The 21,222-nt window shown below is 44.8% G+C and overlaps 1 protein-coding gene across 1 annotated transcript in view; it reads right to left on the bottom strand.

Moving 5' to 3' along the window:
• Positions 1-10,518: 10,518 nt before the first annotated feature.
• Positions 10,519-21,222, bottom strand: part of LOC136581070 (uncharacterized) — a 40,967-nt gene continuing 30,263 nt past the window's right edge. Inside the window, exons 5-6 of the mRNA XM_066582062.1 lie at positions 17,753-19,548; positions 10,519-10,839 (exon numbers count right to left, since the gene is read on the bottom strand). Coding sequence (XP_066438159.1) covers positions 10,519-10,839; positions 17,753-19,548 — 2,117 coding nt within the window. The remainder of the gene's footprint in view (positions 10,840-17,752; positions 19,549-21,222) is intronic.

Here is a 21,222-nt window from a genome sequence, read left to right as displayed (position 1 = left end):
ACAGATGAGAGGGAAGCAGCATGGGTACCCTCTGCAGTGTGGCCAGCAGTCTCCTCCCCCTCTTTCCCCTCCCCCTCCTCCTCCTCCTCCAAAACATGACTTTCAGGATCCTCCTTCTCTTCAGCCCATACACGCTGAACAGATGAGAGGCAAGCATCATGGGTACCCTCTGTAGTGTGGCCAGCAGTCTCTTCCCTCTCCCCCTCCTCCAAAACATGCTGAGATATAGACGTGAGGGTGGTCTGGCTATCAAGGGACATACTGTCATCCCCCATCTCCTGTTCCAACCGCAAAGCGTCGGCCTTTATGCTTAGCAGCGAACTTTTCAGCAGGTAAAGCAGCGGGATGGTAATGCTAATGATAGCCGCATCGCCGCTCACCATTTGGGTAGACTCCTCAAAGTTTCTGAGGACCTGGCAGATGTCTGCCATCCATGCCCACTCCTCTGTAAAGAACTGCGGAGGCTGACTACCACGCTCATGTTGCAGCTGGTATTCTACAATTGCTCTACGCTGCTCGTACAGCCAGGCCAACATGTGCAGCGTAGAATTCCAGCGTTTGGGCACATTGCACAGCAGTCGGTGCTCTGGCAGCTGAACCGACATTGCAGTGTCCTGAGGGTGCCGAGCAGGTAAGACAAGTGGGGGTAGTTTTTCAGAAACTGCTGAACCACCAGATTGAAGACGTGGGCCAGGCATGGCACATGTGTGAGGCTGCCGAGCTGCAGAGCCACCACCAGGTTACGGCCATTGTTACACACGACCATGCCTGGTTGGAGGCTCAGCGGCGAAAGCCAGAGGTCGGTCTGCTCCATCAGACCCTGTAACAGCTCAGGGGCCATGTGCCTCTTGTCACCTAAGCTGATTAGTTTCAGCACAGCTTGCTGACGCTTGCCCACCGCTGTGCTGCCGCGACGCGTGCTACCGACTGTTGGCGACGTGCTCACACTTCTTAATTGAGAGTTGGAGGTGGTGGAGGAGGAGGGGCGGGGTTTGTGGGAGGTGGCATAATACGCCGCAGAAACCAGCACCGAGGTAGGAACTGCTATTCATGGTGTGGGTAGCACGTGAGCGGTTCCAGGCTCTGGCTCTGTCCCAACCTCCACCAAGTTCACCCAATGTTGTCCCAATCAGGGAGATATAGTGTCCCTGCCCGCCAGTACTTGTCCACATGCCTATCGTTAAGTGGACATTCCCAGTAACCACGTTGGTGAGGGCACAGTTTATGCTGCGGGAGACGTGCTGGTGTAGGGCGGGGACAGCACACTGGGAAAAGTTGTGACGACTGGGGACCGAGTAGCGCAGGACCGCTGTTGCCATCATGTTTTTGAAAGCCTCTGTTTCCACAAGCCTGTACGGCAGCATCTCCAGGCTGATTAATTTGGCAATGTGCACGTTTAAAGCTTGTGCATGCGGGTGGGTGGCGGCGTATTTCTGCTTTCGCTCCAACACTTGTGTTAGGGACAGCTGAACGCTACGCTGAGAGACATTGCTGGATGGAGTGGAAACCCGTGGAGGTGAGAGTGTGGGTTCAGGCCGGTAGGCGCTTGTGCCTGGATCCTGGGAGGGGTATTGGATCTGTGTGGCAGGTTGTGGCACAGGGGAAGAGGCAATGGTGTGACCCAGAGGCGGTGAATGGCCTTCGTCCCACCTTGTGGGTGCTTGGCCATCATATGCCTGCGCATGCTGGTGGTGGTGAGGCTGGAAGTGGTGGCTCTGAAAAAATTAAACCGCTGTCTTGCGCTGATACCTAGGGGTCATTTACTGCTCACAGAGACTTGTAGATAAGAGAGGCTGTATGGAGTGGCAGAAAACTATAAAGCCAGTGGATAACTGGCTACTTCAACACCCCCCCCCCCCCTTCCCCAAGAAAAGGGTATTGTGAGACGGTCTGCACAGGGGCAGAAAACCAGAAAGCCAGTGGATAGTGCTGATAACTGCGGCTACCTCAACCCCCCCCCCCCAAGAAAAGGGTATTGTGGGACGCTCTGCACAGGGGCAGAAAATCAGAAAGCCAGTGGATAGTGCTGATAACTGCAGCTACCTCAACCCCCCCCCCCCCCAAGGAAAGGGTATTGTGAGATGCTCTGCACAGGGGCAGAAAATTAGAAAGTCAGTGGATAGTGCCAATAACTGCGGTTTCTTCACCCAACACAGGGAATGGTATGTGTGAAATGCTCTGAAGGGGCCCAGGGAATATTAGCGTACTGTTTAGCGAGGTGAACTCTGCCGAATGCACTGCACACAGAGAACGGTAGAGCTGATATGCTCTGCAGTGGCCCAGGAAATATTAGCGTACTGTTTAGCAATGAGCACTCTGGCTAATGTACTGCACACAGAGAATGGTATAAGTGAAATAAGTGAAATGCTCTGCACAGGCCTAGATGCTTAAAAAAATGGTGCACTACTGCTCCCAGCCAGCCACAAAAGTAATGCACACTGAGGAGTAGCCCTAAGAAGGATCGTTGGGGTTCTTGAAGAGAAGATTCCTACTCTAATGCTTTCCCTATCTCAGCTGCAGCTCCTTCCCTAACCTCTGCCAGCATGCTTCTGAGGCGAGCCGCGGGCGGGACCAGTTTAAGTACTCGACGGTCACCTGATCGGCCCAGCCACTCACTGCTGTAGACATGCACATGGCTGGCACGTCACTGCAGGAAGTGGTAAAGCCTTCCCCGCATGTTTATTGGCTAAAAAATGGCACTAAACATGCGTGGAAGGAAAATGAAATTGACTAGAATACCTCGTGGTGTTTGTCTCGAGTACCGAGCATCTTGAGTACCCTAATACTTGAACAAGCATCAAGCTCGGACGCGTGTGCTTGCTCATCTCTAATTACCATGTATTAATATATACATAACAGGTCTGAGTTCAAATTTAGGCAATTTGGAATTCTGGTGTCAAGCTCCAGAATCCAAGATGCCTCCTTCTTTAAAACCATTTCCTTTCTAAGGGCTTATTCACACGAGCGTATATTGGCCTGCTTATATACGCATATGATGCAGTGCTCGGCGTATTTGCTGTCAGGCGGGGGGAGACGGCTTAGCTCTGCCATCTTTCCCTCCCCTCCCCCTCCCCGGCACTCTGCAAGGGGAGGAGGCGGGATGGAGCAGGAGCTTATGTGCTGAGCTCCCGCCCCCTCTCCAAACCTTGCAGCTGTTTGCAATGAGATAGGCGGACATAATAATATGGTTTTTAATACAAAAAATAATAATAAATGACTATTGTAAAGAGTAATAAAAGACTACTGTAAAGAATAAATGAACATTTAACATGTTATTAAACATGTTACTGTGTTTCATCTATGCTGTTACATAGGGCTGCAGGTGTTTCCCTCTTCTTTCAAACACGCCATCATATCCCCACTGTTAACCCCTTAAGGTCATGGCCTATTTTGGCGTTGAGGACAAAGCGATTTTTGGTATTTTTCCATCTCCATTTTTCAAAAGCCATAACTTTTTTATTTTTCCGTCGACGTGGCCATATAAGGGCTTGTTTTTTGCGTGGTGAGCTGTAGTTTTTATCGGTGCCACTTTTGGGTACATAGACTATATCGTAAAACTTTTATTATTTTTTTTTATGATAACAGGGATCAATTCTGCCCTAGATTTTTTTTTACAGCGTTAATCATGCAGCATACATGACACACTAAATTTTTTCTGAGGGTCGGTATGGTTACAATGATACCAAAATTCTTATATTTTTTTTAAGGTTTTTACATTTTTTTGCAATAAAAAGCAATTTTTTTTGGAAATCTTTTTTTTTCTCTATAGCTGCATTCAAAGTCCTGTAACTTTTTTATTTTTCTATGTACGGAGCTCTATAAGGGCTTATTTTTTGCGAATGTACGGCTTTTTTGATCCCTTTTATTGCATTTTTTGTGAGGCAAAATGCTAAAAAATAGCATTTTGTCTCTGTTTTTTAGCGGGTTTTTTTTACGTTTTTTGCCGTACAAAATAAAAAGTGTGCTCAGCTATTTGTACACGTCGTTACGGACGTGTCAATACCCAGTATGTGGGGTTTTAATTTTTTTTACCTTTTTTTATCTTAATATTAGAAAAAGCATAAAAAAAGGGGTTTTTTAACATTTTTTTTTACATTTTTCTTTTTTTTACATTTTTATGTTCTTTTTTTTTACATAATTTGAGTCCCTCTGAGGGACTTACATCACTGTACCGATGATCGCTGTCATAAGGCATGGCAGAGCTTCTGCTCTGCCATGCCTTATCGTTTATACAGCAAGCATAGGCATAGGCAATACAGGACGCCAGTGTCTGGCGTCCTGTTGCCATGGTGACAGGCCAGGCTCTCGCGATGACATCGCGAGAGCCGGCCGGAGACACAGAGGGAGCGCGCTCCCTCTGTGAACTCTTTCCCTGCCGCGATCTACTTAGATCTACTTAGATCAGGGAAGGGAAGGGGTTAACAGCGGGGGGGCGCATCTCCGATGTCCCCCCGCTGTTGCAGCGGGACACCAGCTGGGACTGACAGCCGGCTCCCGCTGCAGGATAGCGCGGGATCATATGTGATCTCGCGCTATCCCCGGGACGTACCGGTACATCCTGTTGCGGGAAGTACCAGGCTCCCAGGACGTACCGGTATGTCCTAGAGTGGGAAGGGGTTAAAGAAGCCGACTCTGGACGCGAATGATGCTGCCAACTACCGACGCATCTCAAACCTCCCCTTCATCTCCAAACTACTAGAACGCTTGGTTTACTCCCGCCTTGTAAGCCATCTATCAGAGCACTCTCTCCTAGACTCCCTACAGTCTGGCTTCCGACCTCAACACTCGACAGAAACTGCCCTTACTAGGGTATCCAATGACCTACTGACAGCCAAATCGAGGGGCAATTACTCCCTACTGATCCTCCTCGACCTTTCCGCAGCGTTTAACACTGTTGACCACAAACTCCTCTTCAGTATGCTTCGCTCCATTGGCCTAACGGACATTGCTCTCTCCTGGTTCTCCTCCTACCTATCTGACCGCTCTTTCAGTGTCTCCTTTGCTGGCTCTAACTCCCCTCCTCTTCCTCTTGCTGTTGGGGTCCCCCAGGGCTCGGTCCTAGGCCCCCTTCTTTTCTCTATCTACACAGCCCCAATTGGACAAACCATCAGGAGATTTGGCCTTCAATACCACCTGCTGACCACACCCAGCTATACACCTCTGCCAGTGACATCTCTACACCTTTCCTCCAAAACATCACTAACTGTCTGTATGCTGTCTCCAACACTATGTCCTCTCTCTACCTAAAACTGAACCTCTCTAAAGCTGACTTACTGGTATTTCCACCCTCCACTAACCGACCTCATCCTGACATCTCCATCTCAGTGTGTGGCGCCCCATAACGTCTAGACAACACGCCCGCTGCCTTGGGGTCATATTTGACTCTAATCTCTCTTTTACCCCCTACATCCAATCTCTGGCCCGAACATGTCAGCTGCACCTCAAGAACATCGCAAGAATCCGCTCTTTTCTCACTGTGGACACGCTAAAAACGCTTACTGTTGCCCTCATCCACTCCCGACTCGATTATTGCAACTCGTTGCTGATCGGCCTCCCCTGCACCAGACTCTACCCTCTCCAATCCATCCTGAATGCGGCAGCCAGGCTCATCTACCTGTCCAGCCGCTACTCGGACGCCTCTGCCCTGTGTCAGTCATTGCAGAATTAAATACAGAATTCAATTTAAACTCGCTACCTTCATCCACAAAGCCCTCCACAGTGCAGCGCCCCCCTATATCGCCTCCCTCCTCTCAATCCATCAACCAGCCTGGGCTCTCCGCTCTGCTAATGAAACCAGACTGAGTGCCCCTTTAATTCGAACTTCTCATTCCCGCCTCCAAGACTTCTCCAGAGCAGCACCTGTCCTCTGGAACGCACTACCATAGGCTACCCGAGCAATACAGGACTCGCAGAACTTCAGGCGTGCTCTAAAAACGCACCTCTTCCGGGAGGCATACCGCATTCCCTAAACAAACCCCTCTGTTCTCCGCCTGATAACATGCTCTCTGCCCTAGTGACTGCAATCCCTGCTAGCCATCATAAACCGCTCCTGCAGTCACACCGTTTCTGACGGCTAAATGTCTGACCACTGTCTATGTGTATAACATCGCTCACTCTTCCACTTCGCCATACCATGCATATCTCCAGCCCCTTCACCTTCTGTATCACCCCACTATTCGTAGTATGTAAGCTCGTTGGAGCAGGACCCTCACCCCTATTGTATCAATCAACTGATTACTATGTAACCGTGGTTCTGTAATTTTTGTATTTTGTCTTTCTGTATTCCCCCTGTCTATGTAAGCGCTGCGGAATATGTTGGCGCTATACAAATAAAGTTTATTATTATTATTATCATCTGTCCTCAGCGTTATCACTGTGTTCTCTGTGCTGTTACATAGTACTGCAGGTGGCATCATTATCTGTCTTCAGCATTATCACTGTGTTTTATCTGTGGTGTTACATAGGACTGCGGGTGACATCATCATCTGTCCTCAGCGTTATTACTGTGTTCTCTGTGTGTTACATAGGATTGCAGGTGGCATCATTATCTGTCCTCAGCATTATCACTGTGTGTTATCTGGGTAAACATGGCCACTAACAGTACTGTTTTACTAGCGCCTACAGCGACGCTGGAGAAGGGTGGGTAGCATTTCAGCATCAGGAGGAGGAGACACTGAGCAGGAGATCACATGGGCTGCGTCAGCAGCGAGGCCATGTGGGCCAGCAGCCACCAATGAAACTAGAAGCAGCTAGTGAAACTAGAGGTGAAATTCTGGCTTAAAAAAATCTGTGAAAGTGGAAACCGGCTAAACTAGAATACAATAAAACTAGAGGTTTGACTGTAAGTCCATGTTACTCTCCACTGTCACAGAAAAACAGAATCACAGATTTACACGCAAAGAGAATTGTTCAAATGACTGAACGATTGAAAGATTTTGCGATATATTTGCATAAAGTGTTAATGGACAGTAATTGCCATTAACACTTTATCATCTTCATTTGCATATATATGAGCCTTCAGAAGCTGTTTGCAAAGCCCAGTGTGTAATTAGACACACACCCAGCTATGTAAGCAGCTGCATTGTTCTTGGTGGGGCTGCCAGCAGAATACAATGTAATCTGCTGGCTGCCCATGGAGAACACAGCCCGGGGTGTACTGGAGATAAATGCAAACTGCTTTATCTCCAGTAGCTGAACAATGGATTTACATGTGACGATTATCGCTCAAAATCGGTTGTTTTAACGAATTTAGAGCGATAATCGTTACGTGGTGTTTTGCTTACAGCATTTAGCATGCGTTTCTGTCCATTAACTTTCATTCTCTGCAGCTGCCATAAAGCACACAGACCCTGCTGCACATATACAACCAATCCAATGAAAAAAAGAGTGTCCCTCCAATGTGGATGGGTGTCTCAGGAAAGTTAAAAAATAAATAAATAAATAATAATAATACATACACTATTTGTCTTCCAGAAACTTAAATTTAATTAGCAAAAATAAAATGAATGATTGCATTCCATTTGAATTAAAGCGGATATGTCTAATATATAGTATATGCACAAGTTTTAGTATATATAGGCACAAATATTCTACTTATATGTGATATTGAGAATAGATTAAAATCATGTACAATGAGGGTATAATGAATACAGTGAAGAGTATGTTCCCATAGGATGGATTTGCTATGGAAATTCCATCCGTTTTTCTTGTAGCAAATTGACAGAGACTTCCACGTTGGCAAATCTGCACCACTTTGTTACTGTGGATCAATTTTTTAATAAAAAAAAAATTCCCTCACCTTCTTCATGCACCTGCACAGAGTTTAGCCGTGGCCCCATTGAAGTCAATGGCAGAACATTGCGATCTTCTGCCACAGCTGTGGCAGGGGATTCTTTACTCCCCGCAGGGAGTCCCCCTGTCACAGTGTTTAGTGACAAGTGGACTCCCCACAGGAAGTAAAGAATCCCCTGCCACAGCTGTGGCAGAAGATCTCGATGTACTGCCATTGACTTCAATGGGGCCTGCGGCTCAATTGAGAGCAATGGGCTGCTGGCAACCCCTGATAATATTGACACGCATCACAGACTTGTGCACGCATGTCCTATGTTTACAGGTACATGCGTTTCCAAAACCATTGGGAACCAATGGTTCTAAATAGACGCGTGGTTTTCTGCGCACCAATGTACACACATAAGTACGCTCATGTGAATGCACCCTTAATTGACATTCCGTGGCTTTACCTTATATATCACCTATCCTGTGCGCTCCGCTCTGCTAACACACTCAGACTAAATAACCCTCTAATACGAACCTCACCATGCTTGCCTCCAGCACTTCTCTAGAGCATCACCGATCCTCTGGAATGCTCTAACCCCAAAAATCTGGACAATCCCCGATGCACAGAACTTCAGACACAATTTAAATACACACCTCTTCATAGAAGCATACCAAACATCCTGATATTGTCCCCCACCCAACAATATGCCCCCTTCCCCTCCCTATAGCTTTCCACTTTTGTCTATCATGTATACTTCCTGCCCTGCACCTCCTGCACTACACCCACCCCGCTTGTGTCCTAAAAACTGTATATCGCATGTTATCGTTACATTGCTGTGTTCACCTGCTTGCTACACCTCCTGGCCCTGTACCTTCTGTATCACCCATACCTCCCTTTTGTTTCCAAATAATTGAATACCACATGAAACTCTTGTAATTTCTGTAATTTTCAAATTGTTTGTGTTCCCCTTGTGCCTGAAAAGCAGTGCAGAATAATTTGGCGCTATACAAATAAAGATTCTTATTATTATTAATAGTATTATAAAGGACCAAGCACCATAAATTTACAGTGCTTGGTCCTAGGCTTTAATCCCAGCCAATAGCAAAAGTATAGCATGGGATTAAAGCTCCTGCTCTTGAAATCTCACTACTGTCACTACAGTCCTCAATATAGGAATGCAGGATCTAGCAGCACTCACAGCAGAGAAGTCCCAATATGGTGAGGTGGAGAGATACAGAGCCACTCTGCAAGCTTTGAACCTTCAGCTCCCTTCAAAGGAACATAGATAATATAAGAGAAGTGGCAGCATAAATGGTGAAATAAAAATCACAGAATTTTATTATTCCATGTTAAAAGAGAATTCAACCAGCCTCGGTCATTGTCAAGTACTGTCACTACAGGGGGATGTTTTTCCCTGTAACTGGGACTCCTATGGATGCTTCAGCTACAGTGGAAAAGCATGAAATAAAAAAAGGCAATATTAATGACCCCCAGAGGTCTTATATGATGTCATGGTGGACATAGATGTTAAAAAAATAGTTAGAAAAATAAGTTTAAAAAAATTACAGAATAAACTTTAAAAAAAATCTATCTATATCATATCTATCTATAGAATAAAGAAAATGACCCATCGCCAATAGCAACCAAAACCATTGCCATATGCAACCAGTAATCCAAAACTGTACAAATTATATATCAAAACGTTCAAAATAAAATTAGAAACCCATTCCTGTACTTTATTTTAGCAGAAATATACAAATTTTAAAAATACACAACTATAAATTTTTTTAAAAATTGTTTTTTTTTTACCTTTTTACCCCTAATAACAATAAAAAATTGAAAAAAAAAATCAGTGAAATAAGATATAAGAAATAGCCCCAAGAACAAAAAAATGCAGCAAAAATAATTCTGGTAGCTGAAGAAAAAAAATAGGGCAGTAAAACAACCAAATGGGTGGAATCACTAAGAAGCGTCTGGTCCTTAAAACCGCTCTCTCACACAGCGTTGGCAAAACGCCGCATTTTAATGCGATTTTGAACAGAGTTTTTGAAGGCATGTTACAGCATTTAACAACGTTTTTTCACGCACCTCATCATTATGATGGGTGATGAGTAGAGATGAGCGAGCGTACTCGGAAAAGCACTACTCACTCGAGTAATTTGCTTTATCCGAGTATCGCTGTGCTCGTCCCTGAAGATTCGAGTGCCGCTGCGGCTGACAGGTGAGTCGCAGCAGGGAGCAGGGGAGAGCGGGCGGGAGAGAGGGAGAGAAAGATCTCCCCTCCGTTCCTCCCCGCTCTCCCCTGCAGCTTCCCGCTCCGTGCCGGCACCCGAATCTTCAGGGACGAGCACAGCGATACTCGGATAAAGCAAATTACTCGAGCGAGTAGGGCTTTTCCGAGTACGCTCGCTCATCTCTAGTGATGAGGTGTGTTGAAAAGCACTAAAACGCAAAAAAGTAGAGCAGACATTGCTCCAAAATATTTAAACGCTAGTCTGCGAGGCCGAATTGAATTAAATGGAAGCATTTTACAGCATTTAGCACAGTGTTTGAAACGCATGCCTGAGACGGTGTCCTCAGGGGTTAAAATCCACAGGGTGTGAATGAAATTTCTGGAAGTCTCTTTCAATTGATTTGTACTGCAATATGCTGTGTATTTCCTGTTCACATCCTCGGTGAAAAATATGCAGTGTATATACCACTTGTGAACATACCAAAACTGAGATATTGGACTTTTTGGCTTAAAAGTAAAGGTTCGGTGTGGGTAAGCTTAAGAACGCAGCTCTAAATTTCACCCAGTCTCCCATGTTCATCCCCAAGGCTTCTCTTATCTCCTTGTTATCACTGTAGAGAAGAGCCTTTCCATTCAGATTATGCTCTTCTATCAGCTTTCTGTATTGAATACACTTTTTCTGATTACACGGTTTCTCTTCTTCTTCCGGATTACACTTTTTCTTTTCTTCTTCCGGATTACACTTTTTCTTTTCTTCTTCCGGATTACACTTTTTCTTTTCTTCTTCCGGATTACACTTTTTCTCTTTCTTTTTATGGAGCTCACAAATCTAAATCAAGAGAAGAGAAAATATACATAAAATGAAGGGTCGATGGGATGAAAGTGAGCATATCTTAATGTTCTCTTTATGACTTGAAGGACTTCTCTTTGGTCAAAATGGTTAAAGAAACTTAAACTAATTACTGTGTAATTTGTTTAGTAGGGATGGTGCTTGACACAGGAAATCTACATCCTAATCTATGTGCCATGTGCCACCCTCTAATGTCCCATTTACATGGGACAACCTGCCGGGCACAGATTCTCAACAGGTCATCCCAGCGATAATCACTTTGGACACGACTGGAGCAGGTCCATAGGCCTTCAGCAGAAGCCCGTCATGACATGGTTTGCAGGTCATATAAAGAGGGAACATGGCAGCATCAGGGTGTAGAAAGCAACAGTAAGTTTTATTCTCCCATAGTACAAACGGGCAACGTTTCGGTCCCCAATTGGACCTTTGTCAAGCTGGACAAAGGTCCAATTGGGGACTGAAACATCGCCCTTTTGTACTATGGGAGAATAAAACTTTTTGTTATTTTTTACACCCTGATGCTGCCACGTTCCCTCTTTATATGATATTGTACTACAGAGTTGGTCTGGATCCGTGTGTGGCTGTTGCATCTACTAAGAAGATCCAACCACAGGCGTGGTATACTATACATGCTGCTGTGACTTCTGTTTAAACATGGTTTGCAGGTCAGAGATAGGTTAGCTGGAGGTGAAGTTCAAGGCAAGGGGAGGGGTGAGTGGAGAGTAAAACTGTCTCTTACTAAGCGGGAACAGCAGGGAAAGTGACAGAGGTGAGTTTGCGTCATTGTTCTGTCCTGGCATTACCTTAGCTAGCAAAATCAGAGTGGTAGGGGGAGGGGGGGTTAAAGATTCAGTTTTCCCTTCATTGGGAGTGAGGGGTAACCACTTTGAGACTTATTGGGAAATGTCCGGGATTTGCTGGTCCAGTGTGAATGGGGCGTCAGTTGCCGAAGGCCAACATCCTCTGTAGCAGCTTGGGTGAGTCTGGCAGAGGCTACCATGGAAATGGGGATAAATAGGAGGGCAACCTCAGGGGGACGATTAGTGGTTGACGAGACCCGGGAGTAAGGTGTGATGGTGGAGACTGAAAAGGAGGGGATTTCTTTAGACAACAAAGTGAAGGGGAAGGTCTGTGTCTGTTTTGAGGGCCCCCTCAGGGCACACTTAAAGAAGGAAGTGAAGGAAATAATTTGAAAAGACGAGTACGTTGAAATTTTTTATCTACTTCCTTTAGAGAAATTCAACATGGAGAAGGGAAAGAGGACTGACACTAAGAAAGAGTAGAAGGAAAAGAAGCATTGGCGCTTAATCCCCCAAACATTTTTTTAATTGGTTGCAGGTGTTTGTGATTTTAGCCAGCATGATAGGGCAAAAGGCTGCAGAAAATTGTTCACCCGTTTGGCTCCAGTATGACAAGCAATGTCGTCAGCGCAAAGCGGTCCAGCTTAATATTAGATGGGACCATAAAGACATAGGGTTTTGTTTGCAGGTTATGGCCCCATAGAGAGACGGTCAGTCCTTTCTAGGGGGACCTGGTTCGCCGGGCGCTGTTGGAAATGCAAACCCATCCACGGGATTCATTAGGGCAAAAGGCCAGCTTCTGTTGGCAATATAATGATGGGCAATGCAAATTTGGGGCCAACTGCAAATTCAAGCATGTTTGCTCCCACGGCAGTGGGTCATCCCACAGGGCATCGTAGTGTTTTCGATGAGAAAAAGGCTCAGTGCTCCACTCCTCTTTAAAGAGAACACACTAGTGCTGGCTGTGTGTCCCCAGTTAAAATACTGAAAAATGATCGCAACGCTTCCGAAACACATCTATTGTATGTTGGATTTATTCTGAATAAAAATAGAGGAGTGGAGCTTAGAAATACGTCTTGTGCCTCTTTAAGAAAAGGGATTTATTCCTACATTTATTCTATATAAATAGATTCCCTGTCAACGCTAATTTATTGAAGTTGTGTTTTGAGGAGGGTTTTATAATTCCATCCCTGCACACAAAATCCCCTTTTCAATAAAAAAAATTTGCAATCTGCCCGACAGTATCCGATGGTACTCTTGGAAAAACTGGAGAAGGAGGTTGGGCTTGGATGCATGGTCAGGCCCTTTGTAATGCCTGCTTTTCCAGATTTGTTTTTTTTTACCCGCTGGAAGTGGTCCCAAAGAAGGAGTTGAACAACTTTTGGCTTATTCAGCACCTGTCATATCCCAGGGTCAACCGGTATTGATCCGGAACTATGTTTGATGGTCTATACATCGTTTGATGTGGGTGTGAAATGGGTGCGGCATTACAAAAAAGAGGTGCTGCAGTCAAAAACCGATATTGAGTCAGTCTTTCAGCTGCTCACGGTTCCCCCCTATAGCATAGGCATTTGGGGTTCTATTGGGAAGGCCATTACTATGTGGATCGGTGCCTTCCTATGGATTTTTCAATCTCATGTGTTTACTTTGAAGCCTTCAGATCGTTTTTAGAATGGGTAATCTGCATCATAACGGGGGTTGCATCAGTTATCCATTACTTGGACGATTTCTTGTGCCTGGACTTCAGGCTCTCCAATTTCCCTACTAACGACCACACAATTGGTTACTTGTCACTTTGGTATCTCACTGTCTCCAAAAAAAAAACGGAAGGGCCCTCTACATGTCTTAATTTTCTGTGCATCACCATTGATACCGAGAGCATAGGATGTCACCTACCATCAGATATATTAGATTAGTTGCAGGAAGTTGTTTTCAGGGCTAGACACCTTGAAAAGATCCCCTTAAGAGAGTTGCAATGCTTGCTAGGCAAACTTAATTTCATGTGTCAGATAATTCCTATGGGAAGGCTGTTTAGCCATTGGTTATCTGCAGCTACGCTCGGGATATCTGCACCTTACCATTATGTTCGGTTGACCAAAGAGCATAGGGATGATCTGTAAGCCTGGAAGGGATTCCTGGTGCAGTGCAACAGTTATTTCCTGAACGTAATCTAATAGTTTTGGAGCTTTTTGCCAGGGACAATAGTGCGTCGCTCAGTGGCCTGACTCTTGGATTTCCTTGGGTTTGGTTAAGAACCTTGTGGTTTTGGAGCTCTTCCCCATTGTAGTGGCAGTGGTGACCTGGGGTGACTTGTTTCGGGATAAAAAAAAAAGTGCACTTCAACTGTGACAACTTGGAGGTAGTGCAGGCAATTAATAATCTAACAGCATCCTCTTCCACTGTATTGTGACTTTTTTTCTTAATTGGTGCTCTGTAGTCTATCGCTAACTGCGAAGGTTGTGGCGGTACATGTGCCAGGGATGCACAGAATGTTATTGCAGATTCTCTTTCTCAGTTGCAGTGGGAGCACTCTCATTCACTGTAGCTGGAGGCAGAGTTGGAGGGGATTCCTTGCCCTTCTCATCTTTGGAGCTTAGTCAACGAGTAGCAGGACATCTGATATGGGTATCGTTATCATCTGGTACATGGGTGGCGTATGAGGCAAATGGGAGGGCTTGGGAGAGTTGGACAGGGTCATTGGATGATGTGGATGTGGATGAAGAGAAGACCAGGGCTTTGTTATATCTACTGCGAAAAGTGTCAGCGGTGGGTTGGTCTGCGGCAAAGGCTAATTGCTTGGTGTTGGCTCTGGCATTTAAATTTCGGGGGTTGCCACTATTTCAGGGATGCCGCCAAGGATTTCCTCATCCACCAGGCTCTAAAAGGTTTTAGAAGAGGCAGGGTGGTGAGGGATAGGCTCTGTCCGATTTTCTTTTCTTACTGCAACATTTGGGTGATGGGATACAGGGGGTCTGTTGTTCTACCTTATAAGCTCTTTTGTTTCATTTAAAATTTTCATTAGCAATCTTTGGCGTGTTGTGCATGGTTGAGCTGGTGTCATCCAATATCAGATCTGTGGGGGGTTTTTTGGAGGAGGATGTGGTCTATTTTGAGGGTAGAGTCGAACTTTTGCTGCGTCGGTCAAAACCAGTTGTTTTTGTTTTTGCAACAGTCGGCAGGTTAAGTTAGATAGAGTTATGGGATCGAACATGTGCTTGGTACACTGCCTAGCAGCATACAAAGCACTAAGTTCAGCGGAACTGGGACCCCTAACACATCACAAGGACGGGTATTTTCTGTCGCAATACCAATTTATTGCGGTTTTTAAGAGGGTTTTATCCACTTAGAATGTCATTTCCAGGCATCACCAGTCCTTTCTTAGCCATGGTCTAAGAAAGTTAATTTGAGCTCTGATTAGGTGCTATAGGCAGCAGGGCAAATTTAGGCTTATTTTGATAAATGAGGTCTGTATTTCCGGAGGATACCAGCCAAGTGAAATCTGCATTAAAAACTCTAGAGTGCTTTTTTTTCTTTCATATGGTTTCGGTGTCAGTGACGTGTGGTGTGTTCTACATGTTGAGTGTGAATATAATAGGTCATCAATATCAGATCGGTGGGGAATAATTAAGGTGACTAGATTTTACCAGGGTCAAAAAGAGACAAAGCGGTGGGGTCAGGGGCAGGGCTTATCACAATATATGATTTTACCTCCGTCGTTATAAAAAGTACAGAGACGTTAAAAAAAAAACAGGGAGCAAATTCTCCAGCATTTCCACATCCAAAATACAGTTAAAATCCTCACCCCAGTAGTAATAGTGTCCCTTATATTGGCCCCAGTAGTAATAGTAACCCCTATATTAGCCCAAGTATTGATAGTGACTGCCAAAATGGCCCCAGTAGTAATAGTGACCCCCACGGTGGCCTCAGTAGTAATAATATTACTACTGGAGCTGATATGGGGGATACTATTACTAATAGTGTCCCCTATATCAACCCTAGTAGTAACAGTGACCTCCATAGTAGCCCCAGTAGTAATAGAGTTTCCCCTGAAACCCATTAACTTACCTCCTCCTGGTCTTTAGGAGAAGGTAAATTACTTTTCTCTGCGCTGCTGCAGGTGGAAATGTGTGCACCCTCAGCAGCGCCTCCACCCTTCTCCTCTTATCCTGCGGAACCAAGGAGGAGAGGTTAGGGGAGGAAGATCCCGGCTGCACACACTGCGGTCACTGTGTACATCCAGCAGCAGCACCGCTGAGTGATTACCAGATGGGGAGCTGCGACAGCTGGTTGGTAATCACCTTCATGGTTACCTGGTGTACTGAAAGTGGGACAAAAGCGGCACATACATCCTGAAAGCAGGACAAATGGCTGTCCCGCTTGATCCCCTGGTAAAAGCTGGACACAGGGCCCCAAGGCAGATCTCTTTCGCCTAAATCAGGACATCTCGTCACCTTAGGCCTCCTGTCCATGGGCGGAATTGAATTGCGGAATCCGCACTGGGCACCCGCACGGACGATCTGCAGTTCAAGCCACCCATAGACAATCATGGGCAACAGCAGCTGAATTTAAGCATGCAAATTTGTTTTGCGGACCTTTTGGTCTGGAAAACAAGCATGTTCCATTTTGCTGTGGGTCCCGCATGGACCGCTTCCATTGAAGTCAATGGAAACTGTCTGATCCACGGCCTTCCCGCAGCTGACACTGCGGACGGGGTGAGGATTCCACGGAAAAGCAGGAGTTTGAAAAAAAAAACCTCCTACTGTGCATGTGCGCCGGCACACATCCGCCGTGAAGAAGAAGGGAAGATCTGGCCAGGATACAGAAGACCTGCACAGGTAAAATAGTGCCCTCGGCTGCAGGCAGGGTGGAAGTCCTGTGGACATGAGGCCTTAGAATAACACCTCTGCTGACCAACTTCTTGAGGGGGCTACACCACACAATCAGGCCTGTTTCAGACGGGTGACAAAGTTTCAGATGGTTTCTCGTATTGCGACAATGCTAGAAATCGCATGTAAGTGAAGCCCATGCTTTCCTATGGGTTCCTTCACATTAGCGATGTTCTGTAGCATGGCACATTGCGAGTCAAAAATCTCACTGGTGTTTGCGATATGCCCGCGACTTGCAATCTTTTATAGCCCTAGTTTCCCTATGGAGCCTTCTCTCTGTTGCAACTTTGACAGTAGGAAATCCTACTGTAAAAGCCCTAAAATAAGCCCTAGCTGCAGAAAAAACCCCCCACACACATACATTACCTAAGAAGCGCTGTCAGCTTTGCCGCGTCTTCTCCGCAATCACAGGCACTGGTCATCAGTATCTCTTCTGTCCGGGGATTGAAAAATCCCTGCCTCCAGGTAGCGCTGGCTCTGATTGGCTGAGTGCTCAGCCAATCAGAGCCAGCGCTTAAGTGAATAAGTGTGATCCGTTCATCAAGTGCTGGCTCTGATCGGATGAGCGCTTAGCCAATCAGAGACAGCGCTTCCTGGAGGTAGGGAGTTTTGGGGTAGGGCTAAAACTTCAAGCGCACCTTTGTAGCACTAAGTGCAGGGATTTTCAGGGGGGGGGGGCGAAAATCCTTGCACGTGGTGCTACAAAGTCGTGCGACTTTGTACGCCACAAAATCGCGGTATCACCGTGAGAAGACGCAGTGATATCGCACAGACCATTGGATGCGATATCACTGCACATTTCTCGCTGCAATATTGTGTCGCCCATGTGAAACAGGCCTCAAGCACTGCAGCTTCTTCATTGTATGCCCAGCACAGAGCTGTACATTTTGTAGTGGATGCGCCTGGCAATCCAGCACAATCCCATTCCTACAGAGAATGATTACTGTATACTACTTTAAATAGTTCCTTCAATGAGAGCTATGTATAGAACACAATGATTATATATATATATATATATATATATATATATATATATATATATATATCTGTATACAGTAATCAGCGCATGCATTTCAATCTATTTAAATTTGGGGAAACAAAGCGGTGGAGATACATATATGTATACAGGGATCAGCACATGAATTCAAATGTATTTACATTTATATAGTCCTTTGTTGTGTGTGGAAATGCTCTTTCAGTACTAACCTTTTTACATACAGCCGTTGTGTCCATTTCAAGTAAAGCCATCCTATTCAGTGTTTTTTCCTCCTTGAACCTTAAAAAGTTAAAGCTGCCTTGTAAAAGTTCAATTTTCCTCTGAATGGTATGATCTAAATTAATGGTGTAGTGCCTTAATATATTGGCATCTTCCACAGTGAATTTAGCTTTTTTTAGTAATTTGTAGAGGATATCTGGATCTCCATCTAACTCCAGAAGCTGTTGGAGACTCTCCCTATTAGCGTGCAATGCATCCAGTGACATCACATAAATCTCCCAAATGTGTCTCTTACTGGGGTCATTCTTTTGGTCTTCTCTACTCTGTTGCTCATCTTCAATGTGTCTCATACTGGGGTCATTCTTTTGGTCTTCTCTACTCTGTTGCTCATCTTTAATGCGTCTCATACTGGGGTCATTCTTTTGGTCTTCTCTACTCTGTTGCTCATCTTCAATGTGTCTCATACTGGGGTCATTCTTTTCGTCTTCTTCTCTAATCTGTTGCTCATCTTCAATGCACTGTAATATCCAGCTGAGGGAACACGGCCATTGAGCTGCCATTATCACCCACTTCGTCACCTTATCAATATTGTTTTTATATTTATTTTCCTTCATCATTAGACTGACAGTAATGATAATGGTGTTCACAATCCTCCTCATGGTGATAGTGTTGTCGGTAATATATTCATGACATGCCTTAGAATTCAGGAACTTTAAAGCTTTATCTATTAACTCTTTTCTTTCTCGGTCTTCATAACTTTCGTCTATGTCGACGTGCACGAGTGGAGCACTTTCAGCTTGCTCACTTTTAGCACCAATTTGCTCCAGATACTGGCTCTTGGTCTCGTCATTCATTTTAGGAATAGAAAAAGCTAATGTTACAATCCGGTTTAAGAACAGATAGCCATTGTTCGCCATGCCTTTCAGCAGACTTGATTTTTCAACACACTCAACAATGATACCAGGGTCTACAGCCAAGATGCATATGAATGGAGCATCTCGATTGGAAAGTAGAATATTTATAGCATGTAAGACCTCAACCACCCTGTCTGGCATGCACTTGTCCAATTTGGTGATCTTTATGATGACTCTCATTTTCTTCTTTTGGAATATTTCCATCATTTGAAGGTAAGAGGTGATGATCTCAACCTCCTTCTTGACATCATTCATGAAGCCCAACTGGGAGCTCATGTCTGTCCTTTTCAGTTTACGCATCAATTGGCCTTTCTGAGTTACAATGTAATTTTTCAAGACTTTTAAGATCATTCCAGACTGTAACAATAAAAAACTGCCAAAGGTAGTTACAGCTGCATATAGTATATAATCTTTAAGACGATTATAGTATTCAGATTCGTTAAAAATGTATAGCAGAAATTGTAAAAGTAAGGCACAAATCAGAAACAAAATAACAAATAAGGTCAAAAATAAATCTGAAATTAACTTCTTATGTACCCATTCCTTTGATTCTAACTCCTTTGTAATTTCATTGCCCTTGTATAAAGCTCGATAAAGACTAATTGGTAGCCGGCCAAATGCACCCTCAATCTCATCGCAAAGAGTTGTAATCAGGCCAGCCCACAGACGGTCACAGCCGGTACAGTGCCATGCGCTGAATTCAAAGAAGATATTGTGTTCCTGATAATTTTTATGTTCTTTTGTGATTATAGGAATAAAAAATAACATGCGAAACACAAGCTCAAAACGCTGCTTTATGGATAGTTTCCTGTTTCCATTGTATTCAGACTTGTTGCCGTTTTCATACTTGTTAGATAGACCATCAAGGTGTTCTGTAATGAAATAAAATCTATTAACACTGGATCCTTCCACTATTGTAAAGGCAAGACATTATTTAAAAAAAATAGCATTTGGTTATAATGTATTGTATTTGCCAAAGTCTATATCCTTCTGACATAAGTGAAGTTTATTTCCTAATATCCATTATGTAACAGTTTTTTATGGTTGTAATATACAGTGTCGTAGCGCTTGTGGATTATGTGTATGTGTTTGGGGTCCCAGTCATGGTGGCCATTCCAAGATTTTGATAACTGGTCCCACCATGCTGGGCAAAGCCTGTGAGTCTGATGGATTAATGGTAGGGCAGGTCTCACCATACAGGGTGGTGCTTGTGTATGGTAGAAATGGCAGGGTGTGACATGCAAACAGAGTGTTGTTGCTGCAGTAGAGGAGTGTGCAAGCAAGTACAAGAGGTCTGATGCAAGTTGGGAGAAACCCTGGAACCTGCTGAAAGGTTGGGTGCAGCTGAGAACACTGCGCTGTGTGAAAGTCCTCATGGTCACAGAGTTTACAAGAACAAATTCTGCAAGATGAACACAACATTCAAGCATGGGCCTTCTCCAAGGAACAGCTGTAAAGCTGCCAAAAACTTCACTAGCAGGTGTGCTGTTTATTTTAAAACCAATGTCATAAGGTTTGCAAAGGACAAATTCTGCCGGGTGAACAGAACAGCCAAGCACCGGCCTGCTCCAAGGAAAAGCTGTAAAACTATAGGTGTTTCTTGTGTTTTAGGAAATTGTCATTTTGGGAGAAGGAGGAGGAAACATAGCAGGAGAAGGAGAGCAGCAGCAGTTCCACCGCCACCATGAACAACAGTAACTTGAGGGCAGAGTGTGCTCCTCCTGGAAGCTTGAGTGCTGTACCTTTGTATTTCCATGCTGACATATGGTCCTTCTGCAAGCAAGGTTGCATAAAAGCACTCATATGTCTCCAAATACCTAAGGGTGATTGCCCACATTCTTTTGGGCTAGGTCTAAGAGTGTCCTCCGGCTGGTCCTGCCATCCACGTAAAATAACTGAGATTAGTGATGGATGAAAGGAACGTTGTGTATCCTACCCCCTCTGGAGTGCCTCTGGTCCTATATTATCCCTCTCCTCTATACTTCGGGGGGGGGGGGGGGGGGAGGCGCTAATCTGAATCTTTGCCGCAGGTGCAGGAAAACCTAGCTATGCTTCTGTGCATACTGTCTGTCTATATCAGAATACCTTATATCGCTCCATGATCACTAACTTTTCAAACAACTTGTGTGGGTATGATAGCGAGTATAATAACTAGCAACATTGCAATTTATTTATCTAAGATGATGTTTTTGTACTGAAAAATCATTCTAAAGTGCTGACCATTAGGGCTCTCCCTCCTAACTTGCTATCCAACAATTGCTGTCATATGTGTTACTGGAGATGGCACAATAGTGGAAGAGGTGGATCAATCATCATGCTCATTGAAGTCTATGAGAGCAGAGGGTTGAGCAGGGGGAGGGAGAGACACACATAGACTTGCCTGCTGGAGCAATTTCTCGGTTGTGTGCTGCTATTTAATAACATCTCTACTGTGCTTTGAGGACTGTGCTCCTAATCCTTTAAGGGCTCAGTCACACGGACAGTTTTTTGCCTGATTTGCAGATGCACTTGCTATCTGCAAATATATATACCCAATGCTTTGCAAT

Source organism: Eleutherodactylus coqui, chromosome 10 (genome assembly GCF_035609145.1).
Source record: "Eleutherodactylus coqui strain aEleCoq1 chromosome 10, aEleCoq1.hap1, whole genome shotgun sequence".
In the NCBI taxonomy this organism is placed as follows: domain Eukaryota; kingdom Metazoa; phylum Chordata; class Amphibia; order Anura; family Eleutherodactylidae; genus Eleutherodactylus; species Eleutherodactylus coqui.
Note: the sequence above shows the minus strand (reverse complement) of the source record. Positions and strands in the feature narration are given on the sequence as shown.